At 45.6% G+C, this 15,132-nt stretch overlaps 1 protein-coding gene across 18 annotated transcripts in view; it reads right to left on the bottom strand.

Moving 5' to 3' along the window:
* Positions 1-15,132, bottom strand: part of TANC2 (tetratricopeptide repeat, ankyrin repeat and coiled-coil containing 2) — a 711,362-nt gene that overhangs the window by 79,958 nt on the left and 616,272 nt on the right. For all 18 annotated transcript variants that reach the window (XM_075911616.1, XM_006125755.4, XM_075911614.1 and 15 more), the window contains 2 exons: positions 12,115-12,281; positions 8,908-9,515 (listed from right to left, as the gene is read on the bottom strand). In XM_075911616.1, coding sequence (XP_075767731.1) covers positions 8,908-9,515; positions 12,115-12,281 — 775 coding nt within the window. The remainder of the gene's footprint in view (positions 1-8,907; positions 9,516-12,114; positions 12,282-15,132) is intronic.

Genomic DNA, 15,132 nt, shown 5'->3' with positions numbered 1-15,132 from the left:
CCAATCAGGGACTGGGGGTGGGGGAGTGGTGCAAAGCTTCCTTCACCCTGGCCCCGCCCTGTGTGAATGTACGGCACTTTGCAGGGGGGGAAGGGGAGGAAACTTCGCACAGTCCTCCCACCCCCAGGCCAATCAAGGCTTGGGAGCAGGGGATCTCATGACGTCTCCTCCTGCCCTGCGAGGAGCACGTGACACTTCAAATCACTGTGTGCTCCTAATTGGCCTGGGTGGCAGGGGAGCAGCAGGGCCTCTGTGGGCCACATCCACCCACTTGGCAGGGCAGATCTGGCACATGGAGGCCCTTTTGCCCACCCTTGTTTTACACACAGCTGAAGCTCTCTTTGTGGTTCCCAACAGAGCCAAGAAGATAGGGGCTGCTGCTTAAGGAAACCACTTCCTAGAAGTGAACAGGCTGGAATGGGAATTTATTGCCATGGCATATAGTGAAATGTATTTCCCCATCTCCTATCTGTGGATCAGCTGTTATTCATATCTGAAGCCAGAGGCCCAGAAGTATATGTTTGCTTTGGGCCCAGCAATAGGCTAATCCAGTCCTGGGTGAAGGCCCAAATGCTCCCTTACCCTAAAAAAGGAATCTCTCTTACCCTGCATCTGACGAAGTGGGTCTTTGCCCATGAAAGCTTACGCTCCAATACACCTGTAACTCTATAAGGTGCTACAGGACTCCTTGTCGCTAAAAAAGGAAGTGACTCACCTTGTGCTGTAACAACGATTCTTCAAGCTGACAGTCCCTGTGGGTGTTCCACGGTAAGTGTCGGGTCACCCCAGTGCCGCAGAGCAGAGTATTTCTATAGCAGTAGCTGGCTGGGCTGCACATGTACTCCAGGGGCCTTGTGCTGTTCATGCCCTTTGTTTCATGCGCTCGGCCCAACCCCTCCTCAGTTCCTCATGGACGCTTGAGCATCTGAGAGAGGAAACGATAAACTCTCCGAAGTAGAGGGGTGGAAGGTGGGTAGCGGCGCACCCACGGGGACACACATCTCGAAGAACCATTGTTACTGCACAAGGTAACTTCCTTTTCTTCTTCAAGTGATGTCCCTGTGGGTGCTCCACTGTAGGTGACTTCACAGCAGTGGTCCACTGGAGCAAGAATGGTGGGCTTCGGAGTCACCTTTTATTAACTGGAAGGCACTGCGGTGACTACTGCAGCATCGCTGGAAAGGTGCTGGAAGATGGCATAATGTTTCATAAAAGTATGGTCCGAGGACCATGTAACTGCACAGCAAATGTCTCAGAGCGGAACCCTCGCAGGAAAGCCATGGATGTAGCTACTCCCCTAGGGGAGCGTGCCCAAGTTGAGCAAGATGAGGCTTATGACGTAGAGTGCAGCACCGTGTGATACAGGAGACGGTGATGTTAGCTATGAGTTGTGATGAAAGTGCATTGCCCTTATAGCGCTCTGTAGTTGTGACAAAGATGCTGTGAATTATGGAAGGGTCTTGTGAGGTCAATATAAAAGGAAAGGGCCCCCCTGAGCTCTAAAGTGTGGAGGAGCACTTCCTGTGCTGATGGTTTTGGGTAGAAAGTAGGTGTATGATTGGCTCATTGATATGGAAGTCTTAACACACCTTTGGTAAAAAAGATGGATGGGGGGTGTAATATAATATTGTCCTTGGTAAAAAAAAAAAATGTACGGTGGTGATGCTGTGAGGGCTGCTAGGTCACTGACCTTGCGGGCAGATGTTATTCCTAAAAGGAAAGCCACTTTGGAGGTCATTAGAGACAACGAACATGTCACTAAGGGTTCAAATGGACGTTGAAATAATGTGTCCAACACCAACTCCAAACTCCACAATGGTGATGTAGGTCTACAATGTGGGATTAGGTTTTGGAGGCCCTTAAGAAAATGTCTAGTGACGGGGTGTCTGAACACAGAATGCCCATCCACCAAGGGATGAAACGCATTAGTGGACTTGAAGGGAAGGGAAAGGTAAGTTTTAGATCAAGGTTGTAGTCCAGGATCACGTGGAGTGAGGCTGCATGGGGGTCAGCAGACTTCTGCATGCTCCATTGTGAATATCTCATCAGTTTATACAAGTAAGTACCCCGTCTGGTTCTGAGTCTACTGTGCAAGAGAACATGTTTTACTCTGTCTGAGCAGAACATTTCTGAGTCCTAAAAGCATCGAGAAGCTGTCAGATGCAACATTTGGGGATGGGGATGAAGCACGGTTCTCCCATTCTGGGTGCGTAGGTCTGGACAGCAGGGAAGGGGACAGGGAGGTTGAAGAGACATCTGAGAGAGATAGGGAAACCAGGTCTGTCTGGACCAGGAGAAGCTATGAGAATTACTAGGGCATAGTCTATTTTGATCTTGTCGAAGACTCTTGGAAGAAGTGGGCTCAGGGGAAAGGCATAAAACAGGTGAGCCTTCCAAGATATCAGGAAAGTGTCCCCTAGAAAACCATGTCCTGGACCTGCTCTGGAACAATACTCCGGACATTTGGCGTTGGTGTGAGTGGTGACAAGATCAATCTGGGGATACCTCCCGTTTTGAAATACGGTCCTGAGTACCTGTTGATCTATTTTCCATTAGTGGTTTATATTGAAAACCCTGCTTACAGTGCTGCCGCGGTGTTGTTGATTCCTGGCAGGTATGACACATCAGGGTTATTCTGTTAGCAAAGCAACAGTTCCAGAGACGCAGTGCTTCGATGCATAACGAACGGGATTGAGCCCCACGTTGGTGGTTGATGGAGTACATAGTTGTTATGTTGTCTGTCAGTAACCTGACAGAAGAATTGGCTATGGTGACTGGAAGTGTTTGCATGCATTGGCAACAGCACGGAGCTTTAACAGATTTATGTGCAGAGATGTTTTGTGGTCAGACCGCTGACCCTGGGTAAAAAGACCGTCAAGGTGAGTTCCCCATCCAATCATGGAGGTGACGGTTGTGATCTGGGCTGATGGTTGCTCGCGGTGGAATGGAACCCGTCAAAAGATTGGACGGGATGGTCCATCATTATGATGTGGGGTGGGGGAGAGACTTGTTTGCAAACATGATGTTTTGAAGGAACACAGACCAACGCTAGCCAGTGCTGAAGGCAGCAGAGGTGTAGGCGAGCATGCTGCACTACATATGTCAGTGCTGAGGTAGTAAGCATGTTGGAGCTGCCATTGTCAGGCCTTCAGATCCACAGACTTAGTGGAATGGGTGGTCATGGTGCCAGAAGTGCCTGGTTTGTCACCGGTGCCGATTCAGGATGAAGAGGCCGGTAAGGAGCACGTTGGAGAGCCTCTCTTCTTCATTACTTTCAGTGCGGGCGAACTGGCTCATCTTTCCTCTGGCCTAGGAAGCTCCATACGAGAGCCAGAGTCCCCAGTGTCAGGAGGTTGAAGAGCCTTGTCAAAGAGGAGCATGTGGAGCCGCATCTCCCTGTTGCAACGAGCCCGGGCAGTGAGTTTGGTGCAGTGAGGGCATTTTTGAGGGATTTGCGCCTCACCAAGACATCTAATGCATGAAGAGTGCCATCCGATGTGGGCACAGCTGTTGCACTTTTTAAAACCTGGTGATCCTGGCATGTTGAGGGTCCAGGTTAAGTGTCTTCATGTGTTTTCAGGGTTTTTTTTGAGACCGCAGCTGGTTGGGCTTTGCGACTCCATTAATTTATACGATATCTTTCTTCTTCTTCTTTTTTGGCATTAATGAAAGAACTCCTATTGACTAAGATAAATACTAATTATTAACTGTACCCATTATAAAATTAACACTAGCTAACTAAGTACATCTCTCTGAGGTAAAAGGTCGGAGGAGCGAGGTGAGTTTTGTCTGCAGGCAAGGGCAGCAACGAAGGAACTGAGGAGGGGTCAGGCTGCGCACATGAGGCAAAGGGCACAAACAGCGCAAGGCACCTGGAGCCCAACCCGCTACTGCTACAGGAAAACTCCGATCTGCGGCGCTGGGGCGATCTGACACCTGCGGTGGAGCACCCATGGGGACATCACTCAAAGAAGAACTGTTCAGATATTAGAGCAGCAGATAATGCCTAAGGAGACCTGGATTTTACATTTGATTCCTGATGTTGTATCCTGTCTGCTGACAGTGGCCAATGCCAGGTGCTTCAGAGGGAGGGAACACAACAGGGAATCCTCACATGATCCCTCACGTGATCACTTCAACGTTCTATGCCTCGGTTTCCCCATCTACAACAGAGATAACAACACCCTCCTTTCTAATTATGTGAAACACTTTGGCTGTGTCTACACTGGGCCACTTACTCCGGAAAATCAGCCGCTTTTCCGGAATAAGCTGCAAGCTGTCTACACTGGCCCTTGAATTTCCGGAAAAGCAACGATGCTCCACTGTACAAAATCAGCCGCTATTCCGGAAAAACTATTCTGCTCCCGCTCGGGCATAAGTCCTTATTCCGGAACACTGTTCCGAAAAAGGGCCAGTGTAGACAGCCCAGTAGTCTTTTCCGGAAAAAAGCCCCGATCGCAAAAATGGCGATCGGGGCTCTTTTCCGGAAAAGCGCGTCTACATTGGCCACAGACGCTTTTCCAGAAAAAGGGCTTTTCCGGAAAAGCAGCCTGCCAATGTAGACGCTCCTTTTCCGGAAAAACTGAAAACGGAATAGTATTCCGTTTTAAGCATTTCCAGAAATTCATGCCAGTGTAGACACAGCCTTTGAAATCCTTGCACAAAAGATTCTAAAATAAACGTCTATTTAAAAAATGCCATAGAATTATAGCAAGATTGAAGTCAAGCAGTGCAGAGGTAATAAGAAATGCACAGCGATAAGTTTGACCTCCCACCTTTGTGTGTGGCCCTTAAAAATGGCCCCCCTGTATACAGTTTTGTATCATATGTCAAATAATACAATTGGATAAGTGCTACACTGACAGTCTGCAGAAGTCATTACTGGTTACAGTGCTAGTTAAAATATCAGGCTAGAGCTTTTCTTGTGTCCTATTATTAAACAGTCAGCACTGAGGGGCTCCGTTGTAGGAGCCTCTAGAATCACAGTATTTCCTTTCTATGCCAATTAGCCTTTGCGTTGCTTAGAAAACTCACGCGGCGCATTCAAGGAAGGCGGCGGCGAGTAAGTCAACAGGCTAAAACAAAAACCTGGAGGGCAGGAGGTTTGTTGCTTTACTGCATGTAGCTAGAAGAGCCGCTGTTCAATTTGAGACAATACTTGGCTTTGTTTGTTTGTTTGTTTTTCCTTTTCTGTACTGCTGAGAGGATGGGACAATGGATGTTCCAGTCTCATTAATGGAAGGAAAAAGACCAACCCAGCTGCTGACCCAGGGTCCATTATCTCAATTTCCTCCATAACATCCTCCAAATCTGTTCACTTCTCTCAGGGAAAGTCAATTAAGAGCTGTTTCACATGGTCACACTTCAGTTTTAAAGCTAGTCTCCAGAGAGAATCAGCAACCACTCTCTCTACAGTATCTTGGCAAAGTCAACAAGCCTAGGGTTAGCTGCTTGTTCCTGAAACTCAGCACTAGGGAGCTGAACGGTGCTTCACACCCTTTTCAGTTCCTGTTTTAATAGGGAAAAAACAAGCAAAATGCAAGCAAGTTCTTACAACTTGTCCCATTGTTAGTCAAAGCAGTGGTCAGCTGGCTCCTGCTAATGTAGTGAAAATACATCTTTTTTTTCATCTGAATCGTTGAGGAGGGCTTACAAGGCTCTGAGTTCAACATTCATGTCAGCTGTACTCTGACATCCCACGATAGTTAATTCCCAAGGACCTTGACGACTTATACATACCCTATTTTATTACCTGCCCTCTCCACTGACGACTAATACATACCCTATTTTATTACCTGCCAGGGATATAAGAACCTTTCCCAGACCTGAAGCAAAGTGCTGTGTAGCTCAGAAGCCTGTCTGTTTCATCAGCAGAAGCTGATCCAAGAAAACACATCACCTCACCCACATTTTCTATCAGGATACCATATCTAGCATGGGATGCAATTAGCACACATAATGCCTTAGCACAGGCATGGACAATAACTTTTGATGGGGGCGGGGGCCACTTCAGAAATATTTGAAGTGGCCACGGGCTGCCCTGGAAGGGGCGGGGCTTCAGGCAGAAGGAGTGGAGCCAGGACACTTCCGTGCTTCCCCACCCATAGACTCTGATCGGCCTAGAGGTGGGGGAGCATGCAAAGTCTTTGCCCCCCCCCCCAGAGAGAACCGCCAGCTGATCTGAACAGCTGGGGGTTCCCTCTAGGTACCCGTATCCCTGGCAGTGGGAGGCAGAAGTGATGTGCGCTCCTGGCAGGGCGGAAGGAGACTTTGTGCGCTTCCCCCCGCCCCCAGGCCCAGATTGGCCTGGAGGGGCGGGGGGGAGTGGCAGGGCCTCCATAGGCTGGATCAACTTGCTTGGTGGGCCGGATCTGGCCCGCGGAGGCCTTTTTGCCCACCCTTGCCTTAGCGGACTTTAGTAGTCCTTCGGTAGGAGCCAGCGCTACTGTTTCTGTCCCGTCCATCAGAGCGCTTCATCTTCGTTTTGTCTCTGGCAAAAAAAACCTGGAAGTGCGAGAAGCCTGGCTCACTCTGGTGTAGGATTTCATATTTACAAATGTCCTCCTGCCACCCTGCAGTGCTTTATCTGTTTAAAATGGTAAATGTGGGATTAAAGTGATGCCTGAAAACCCAGAGAAATGAACTCTGAGTATTACAGCATGTCTGAGCACGGAATAGCCGGTTCGGAGGTGCGGGAAGGTTGGATCAGCAGCCAATGGGTTTCATCTCACTATACGAGTAAGGATGAACTCAAGGTCAGGGAAAGTCCAATAACTAAAATTATCAACATCGTTAGAGTCCAGGGATTCAGCCCGCCAGATGACATGTGCACATTGTGATGCCTGTGCAAAACATTCACGCTGGGCATAAAGGTCATGAAACAGCATGAAACCTGAACCTCAGCACAAACTGTTTGCCACCTTCGGAGTGAACCATAGCTGATGTACAATTTCATGCCAAAACCATGGGAAATGTCTGGCAGTGCATGGTTTCAATGCAAAGCCCGGCAAAAGAGCCGTTGTGACTGAGTTCTGCTGTGAGTTTGTGAGTTCATTCAAACTTGCAGCCGAAAGAAATATTCAAGAGGCATAAAACCATGTGGACCAAACCCAAGGAGAATCCAAACTGCTCAGATTTCCACAGCTTTACATAGCTGCCTATTTTCTAGAGCACCTACATAGTGTAAAAGAATAGTAGTCTAATCCACCAGATAAATCAAAATGCTCTGGTTAACTTTTATTTGGGTAGAGAAGGAAGAAAATACATTTGAATTTCATGCAAAATGTATGCTATGACTAAATTAACCACCACAAGTACCAAAGCTTGCACCTAAACCCACACTTTTGCCCGATCCGTGATAAAATAGTAAAATGACAGTTCTGCAAGAGCATTAGAGATTCACATCTGATGATGAAATTGTGTACATAAACTCACAAATTACTATGGTCAGAAAGCAGCTGGGCTGAGCGAAAGTGGCTATTAGGGAGAATGTTTTCAGGACAGTAGGTTAGGATTAAAAATAAATGAGATACATGCATTTCAATGGCTTGGCAAATAGCAACCAAGGACGGTGAAAGCCAGGGTGGGAAAAGCAGTGCGTGGTGAGAAGTAGCTAATGTCTCTGAGGAAGCTATAATAGGTAAATAACTAACACTGATACAAAAATAACTCTGGTGAGGTGGAAAATGCACTGCCAGGGTTAAGCCACAGGAGAGCTGTGCAGAATTCTAATAAAGCAGACAGGGTTTCCACTTGGAGCAGCTGCATGTTGTTTTTCCTACTAAATTCTGTTTACCACAAAGCTCCATACCAGAGGTGGTAAATATATTCTTTACCTTGACGATGCTAAGAGCAACAACTTGCCTTAATGAGGTGAGTGGCTATCACTTCGGCTGACTATTCCGTTTCAGCACAGACTATATACTGGCTGTAGGTTCAAGGAGATGCATTGCAGGAGCTCAGAATATGAGTGACTTTCAACTGCTTATATACTCGGTTTAGGGAATGGACTAATAAAAGTGAAACTAGAAATGCTGGGATGAGCAACAAAAATGATGAAGACAACACCTGTGCCCAATCTGGAATTGAAAGATAGGAGATATCTTTTAATAGTGTAGTACAGGGCTACTCAACTTTGGAATCCCTGGGGGCCACAATAATACTCACAGCACATGTCAAGAGCCGCAACTTAAGTATGGTTGCATATATATATATATATGCAAATATATGCAAATAGCTTCTTTCACACTGATGGGATATATACAAAGATTAAGTGTTAAGCCGCAGCGCCGGACCCAAACATGGCCAGTGTGAGCCAGTGAGAACCTCTCAAGCTCTGCCCATAAGGCTAAACAGCCAGCACTTCCCACAATGCCCCACTGCTCTCAGTACCTCCTCCTTGGGGGCTAAAAATGCCCAGACCCAGAGCCAGCCGAAGCTACGGGCTGACTGGGCTACCGCCCGGGGCACCCCATTGTAGGTGAGGGCGGGGCCACGCATGCGCTGCACTTCCGGGGGCAGTGCCACGCTCCCGATGTCCAGGTGCACGAAAGTCTCGGGCAAGCCCTGCCCAGACCCTGTATCCATCTATTCCCGCCAGCCCATCCGCTTGCGGCTTTCAATGCTCACCATGCCTGGGAGACACCTCTCCCTTGTGCAGCATGTTCCCAGTGGAGGCCATCTCCAAAGGATGTCACCCGTGGGCAGCATGTTGAGCCCACATAAACCCAAACCTTACCGTGGGCTGCAAACCAATGGGCCGTGGGCTGTGTGTTGAGTAGCCCTGGTGTAGTATTATTCAATGCTATCAATGCATTTACATAGCCATCCATATGCAATCCCATGAAATCTGATTATGAGGATCAGCCAACATGCAATGCTGGAGAGATTTTTATGGCAACTACTTACCGAGGGTCACAGAGAAACTTGGTCTTTTCTCCTTCTTCTCGCCAAATAAGCCATTCTCGAAAAGACGGGTGAACAAACATTCGTGTCATGTCTCTGCGCTTGATAAGAAACATGGAGAGGTTCTCCATCCTCTGCTGAAAGTCATCCCATTCCAGTGTGCCCTCAATGCTACCAGCATTAATGGCCTGAAAAATATGTTCATCTGTTAATGGATGCAGAGATGCCACTGCCACATTCAAGAGAGGCATAACCCGATCAAAGGAAGATTGTGTTGGGAACTTCATATTGCATTGCAATAGGTAAACCTCTGAGAGCGAGACTGGGACTACTTTATAGCTGGAGCTCTTTAGTACCAGGTAGCCCTTCTCTATCAGATCAAAAGTGAGCTTTAAGTATAGATAGGACCCTTGGCTCAAGGTCTTGAGGTGAGAACTGAGTTTGCCAAATGTAGTGTTGTCCATTTTGCCATTAAGGGAGATGTTGTTCTGGATCTCAGAGCTGCTGTGTATTCGATGAAGGATGTATGCCTGGAGGTCCTGATCTATGGCTTCATTTTCTTCCAGTCTATCCAAAAAAATCCTATGGAAGGGCAACAACTTAATTATTTCCTAGGTAGAAAAGAAAAGAAATTATTCGTGTTGGAAGTGAGTATTCTTAATAAAAATAAACATTTGTATTTCAGCAGCACCCACAGGTGCTGGGCAAACACCTTCAATGACACAGCCCATGCCCCCCAGACCTTGCAATCTAAGAAGCAACAGTAGTGGGTTTCTTTGTGAAACTAAGTGGCTACAATAAAATGGAGGAGGATTTTTCCTTGCAGAGAAAAGGGGCTAGGGTATTCACAACAAGCAGTACCCTTTGAATCCACAATTCCATCTCCACCAGCTATTGGACATGCCATCAGCTTTCTTCTATGTTATGCAGGTGCCCAGGTTAGGGAATGACTCGTGGACAGCCAATAGTGCACAGTGAACGCCATACCGACATACTATCTATGCCACTGATTTGCTCAGAGCCAGTAGTAGGTTCTCTCTTTTCTTAGCCGAAGGACTGGTTCTTAAAGTGCATTGAGTGGGATTGCACATCTACTATATATCACAAAGACACTGTGGGCTGGCATGTCTGATCTGGTAAGTTTAGTTCACACTGCTCATGCAGTACAAAATGAATGTAAATCAGATGGCAGTGTCCTCTAGAGCAGTGTTTCTCAACCTTTTTTTAATAAAGTATCCCCTAAAAAAAATTATAAGTACCCCCCAGTACCTATAGTTTTAATAAACAATTTTTTTTCTACTGTTGCAACACATTTGTTTAAACAACTTAATCGTAGCCGGGCAGGCGATGAAATTTTTGGGTGTAAAAGGACAAAAATAATAAAATGCTGTAAAACTTAAAACAAAAATTCAGTTTTCTCCAAATTTCAGTTGTGTTGACGTACTCCCCGGATGTCTCTTGAGTACCCCTAAGGGTACTTGTACCACTGGTTGAGAAACACTAGTCGAGAGAATTTGACTTTCTGCCAGTATAGTGCCAGGGTAAGCAATTCTGTTGCTTCTGCTGAAAATCCCACCCTGTGCCAAGGGAATGAGCCGATCCGTTAGGTGTACTGTGGTGGGGTGGGTACTGGGGGTGAATCTGGCATAAAGTCTGGGAGATGTTCATGTCAGCATGGTTTATGAAAGTTGCCCTTTGGAGCTGTGACTTGCACTGGAGCAGAGTAACTGAGAATCAAGGAGCAAATACAGTTTGGGCACAGAGGAGAATCAAATCTTACAATTTTTAAAAAAAATTAGGGCTACCAAAGACCTAATCAATTAAATAACTGAGAGGTTAAAACACCAGGCATGCGATTTAAAATATCTCACCGAAACAAATATTTACAGAATTCTTCCTTTCCAAAACAAAAGATTTGAATTACCCTAAAATAAAGGGGAAGTAAGAAAGTGTGGCACTGAAACAGAAAGACTGTGCAGCCAGCCATGGTAACAAATATGAAACTTGCTAGTGAGAACTGCAAGTCCCTGGAATTCTTGATTTACAATAAAGGGATCTGGCTAGCAGAAATAGATCGACTGGTATTTTCCTGTCCATTTTCACTACACTAGAGAAAAATACAGTACAGGTTCTGAACAGCAAAGATGTTTGTTAATTCATTGGAGAATGTTTACATATATTGTCTAAATTTCCTTCTGTGCATTCATTGAGTTGTGAGTCCAAAAGTCACTAGAATTATAACGTAAGTTAGCAATAGAAATTGAGCTGAAGTTGATATAACCTAAGATAAAAATATTCACTCAAAAACCTCAAACTGCCTAAAATCAAATGCTCTAATGGAGATAAAGAGCTTCTTGGACCTATGTTCCAACTCTTTCAGATTGTTTCAAATAAACACACAGACTATGATTCTGTCTGCCATGATTATATTCTTATACTGATGGGTCGTAAGTTATTAATGAAATCCCTCCCCCTGCTTCTTCCCGTTTAAGGGCGAATATACAGAGCAAAGCTCCCATTTCTTGACAGCCCAGCCTCACAGTCTTTGGGCCTGGGCTTCTAAACACTCAGCTGGGGTATGTCTACACTGCACGACTATTTTGGGATACCCGAGGTATCCTGAAATAGCTACCCCACATCTTAACAAGCCGCCCATTATTTTGAAATATTTTTCAAAATAATGGGCACGCTATTTCTGCATCCCTGTAACCCTTGTTCCATAAGGCTTAAGGATGTCTCAAAATAGCATGTTATTTCAAAATTTGGTACTGTGTAGATGCGCCAAATTTCAAAATAAGCTATTTTTAAATAGAATTGAATTAAGATACGCAATTTGCATAGCACAAATTGCGTATCTTATTCCGAGTTGAGGGTACCGTGTAGACACATCCCTGGGGAGTAACCCTCTCTTCTATGAATAGTCTTGCTGAAGTTAATGGAACTACTTGCTGAATAAGGATCACTGATATGAGTAAAAGTACAGGATCAGACTCTTGCACTGTATTAGTTTCCAGAGAAAAAGTCTGGGGGACATAAACCAATGTGACTCTATTACAAAAAGACTGGTGCACAAGAGGGCTAAAATGAGATAACTTCCAAAAAATCAATAATTAAATCAATATGACACTGGTTAAGATTTTTAATAAGAAAACCCATTACGACAAAACTCCTGCGTTTGTGTGTTTAATAGGACACGCAGTCTTTATATACCTGTAGACTTGTCCTGACGGTGACTATCAACTTTAGCCAGGATGGGAATTTTCCAATCATTTTGCTCAAGAATGATACTATAGTGTCCCCGTAATCTGGTTTGTGAAATTCAGCTTCATTTAAACCATCAATTAATATGATGTAATCTTCATCTGGAATCTTCCTCTCTGGGATTGTAAGAAAGAGAAAAGGTTTCAGGCTACAGCATGGCTACAGCAACGGTACTCACCTCATTGTTTTAAATGGAAGATAAAATAAGATATGCAGAGAGGAGAAGAGATAAAATATCCGCACTCCTCGTTTGCATAAAGTGCCCAGTTGATTTACAATATCTGTACAATTGTGACAACTGTTCATTAAAATTATTAAGGCTATTAGACAAATTATCTTCTCCCCAAATTATAATACATTTGAGAAATGTGAATCAAGATCTCTCAGTAAATTTTGACATGAACACTATTATACGTACTTTCATGGGTGATATCCTGTTGGCCAGGAATGGCAATCTGTGGCCAACGGAAGCTGCGATGGCTGGTACCTGGGGCCGTGTAGGTAAATTTAGTGGCGGTGGCCTGCCCAGAGCTAACCCTGGTGAACCGCTGCTGTGTTTTGCCCACCCCTGCTTAGCTCTCCGCCTGAAACCTCCTTGCTGTATCTTCCCTTCTCAGGGTCCCATATGAAGCAAACCAAATGGTTCACAGACAGCAAACAAGTTAAACAAAAATATGAAGAAAAAGGAAGAAAGGAAAACGTAGCTTCAGCTTTGGTCAGGATGTTGGCCTCTCTTACTTCAGAGGGCCATGGCAGTATCCCAAGCCCCTTTGGAGTCGCCTGGGTCTCCAGTCCAAGGGTACGTCTAGACTACAGGCTTTTGTCGACAGAAGGCGTTATGCCTTGTAAAATGAGGTTTACCAGCGTCGACAAAACTGCTGAGTTCTGTCGACATTATGTCGACAGAACTCAGCAGTAGTGTAGACGCAGGTATAGTTTTGTCGACAAAAGTCCTCTTTTGTCAATAAAACTCTGTAGTCTAGACACACCCTAAACCTCAGCCTCATTCCCCTTCTTAGCTCAAGGGATTCATGTCTTCTGCCGGCAAGAGCAGGGGATCCGCTGGCTCTCAGCCTCTCTGGAAGCTGCAAAGCACAACAGCCCACCCACACTCCAGAGTTGCCTCTAGGGCTGTGTCTAGACTACATGCCTCTGTCGTCAGAGGCATGTAGATTAGACACATAGGCAAAGGCAAATGAAGCCGTGATTTAAATGATCGCGACTTCATTTACATTTACATGGCTGCCGCGCTGAGCCGACAAACAGCTGATCAGCTGTTTGTCCGCTCAGCGCGCTAGTCTGGACGCTCCCCTGCCGACATCAAAGCCCTTTGTCGGCAGCCCCGTTATTCCTCATGGGATGAGGTTTACCGGGGCTGCCGACAAAGGGCTTTGATGTCGGCAGGGGAGCGTCCAGACTAGCGCGCTGAGCGGACAAACAGCTGATCAGTTGTTTGTCAGCTCAGCGCGGCAGCCATGTAAATTTAAATGAAGCCGCGATCATTTAAATCGCGGCTTCATTTGCCTTTGCCAAAACAACAAATCTACATGGCTCCGTCGACGGAGCCATGTAGTTTAGACGTACGCTAGGTGAGCAGAGCTTCTTCTTTTTATCTCCTCTCCAGGCCTGGGATCACTGCCGCCCAGAGCACTTCCTTAACCTGCTTCCATGCTGGTGTAGCATCACAAGGGGATGTCTGTGTCAAGTTGTTCTTTGCACCAGCCAAGGTAACTTCTGGAATCACAGACGTTGGAGACTTAGGACTTGTCTACACTTAAAATTTAGAGGTGACACAGCTTTAGTGCTTAGGGGCATGAACTCACAGCCTCAAGCCCCACGGATACGTCAGTGCAACTCTGCTGTGGACATAGCTAGACTACAAGGAGAATTGTTCCATCGCTCTAGCTACCGCCAGTCAGGGTGGCAGACTATGTCTAGTGATGGAAAAGTCCCGTCCACTCCTGTCCTATGAGTCTATTCTACAGCACTATAATAGCAGCTACAGGGTGGACCTGGTCTCTCACACACATCCTTTCCATCACTGACTCTTTTTAATGAGAATGCCACACCTATAAATCACACAATTTTTGTTTACTCCCAGCCAATGCATTCCACTGTCTGTGATGTTCACAGGAGTCAAAGAAAGTTGGGTACCCAAATATCACAGACATTCAAATGGCTTTGAAAACCCTACCCATTACAGCTCACTCTTGGAGCAAGAGAGACAGTCTTCCTACCACCAATTCCAACTGCTGGTGTTTCCTTTGGTGGCCACTTAAGACACATTTCACTGTATAATTTTGTCTAGTGAGACTATCAAACAATTCTGACCAGGAACATATTTAGGGCACTACTGTACATGTACAAAAGGTGTTGCATTTGTTCTCCAAAAGTAGACCCTGACTGCAGGACAAGACATCTTCAAACCATTAGCACATCAGATAGCAGCTCAGATTACTTTTTGTACTATACTGCATTAAAGACAGCCAGTTTCTGTGGTCATCTTGCCACAGCTGACATTGGTAGACAAGAAACAGGCAGGCAAAGACGGTGTAATAGAGGTGGGACACAGGTGCTAAAAAGAAACCGTTGTATTTCCTGGCTTCAATTTTCAAACCTGCTTCAGAGCTACAAAATAACCACGGCACACAACAGTTTCCACTGACTTGTGGCTATTTCAAGAGCTGTGAACTGAGGGTACGGGTTATGACCATGGATCAGCTCAGTATGGGGCCACTTGAATGAGACAACTGAGGTATCCTCTTTGAAAATGGGGACACACTAATTTTCTCTCCTCCAAAGGGAATGGACCTTCTTATACACCACAAAAGAAGAGAAGCATTAAATTTCTAACACTGTTGAGACTTGCATCAGCTCCTTATAAATCATTCTTTTTATTCTTAGCAGTAAATTAAATGGAAGTTTATATTTAATGAGCAGCCTTTTAAAAAATTGCTCCTTTTAATT

Source organism: Pelodiscus sinensis, chromosome 29 (genome assembly GCF_049634645.1).
Source record: "Pelodiscus sinensis isolate JC-2024 chromosome 29, ASM4963464v1, whole genome shotgun sequence".
In the NCBI taxonomy this organism is placed as follows: Eukaryota; Metazoa; Chordata; order Testudines; family Trionychidae; genus Pelodiscus; species Pelodiscus sinensis.
The sequence above is the reverse complement of the archived record's forward strand: the minus strand, read 5'-3'. Positions and strand labels throughout refer to the sequence as shown.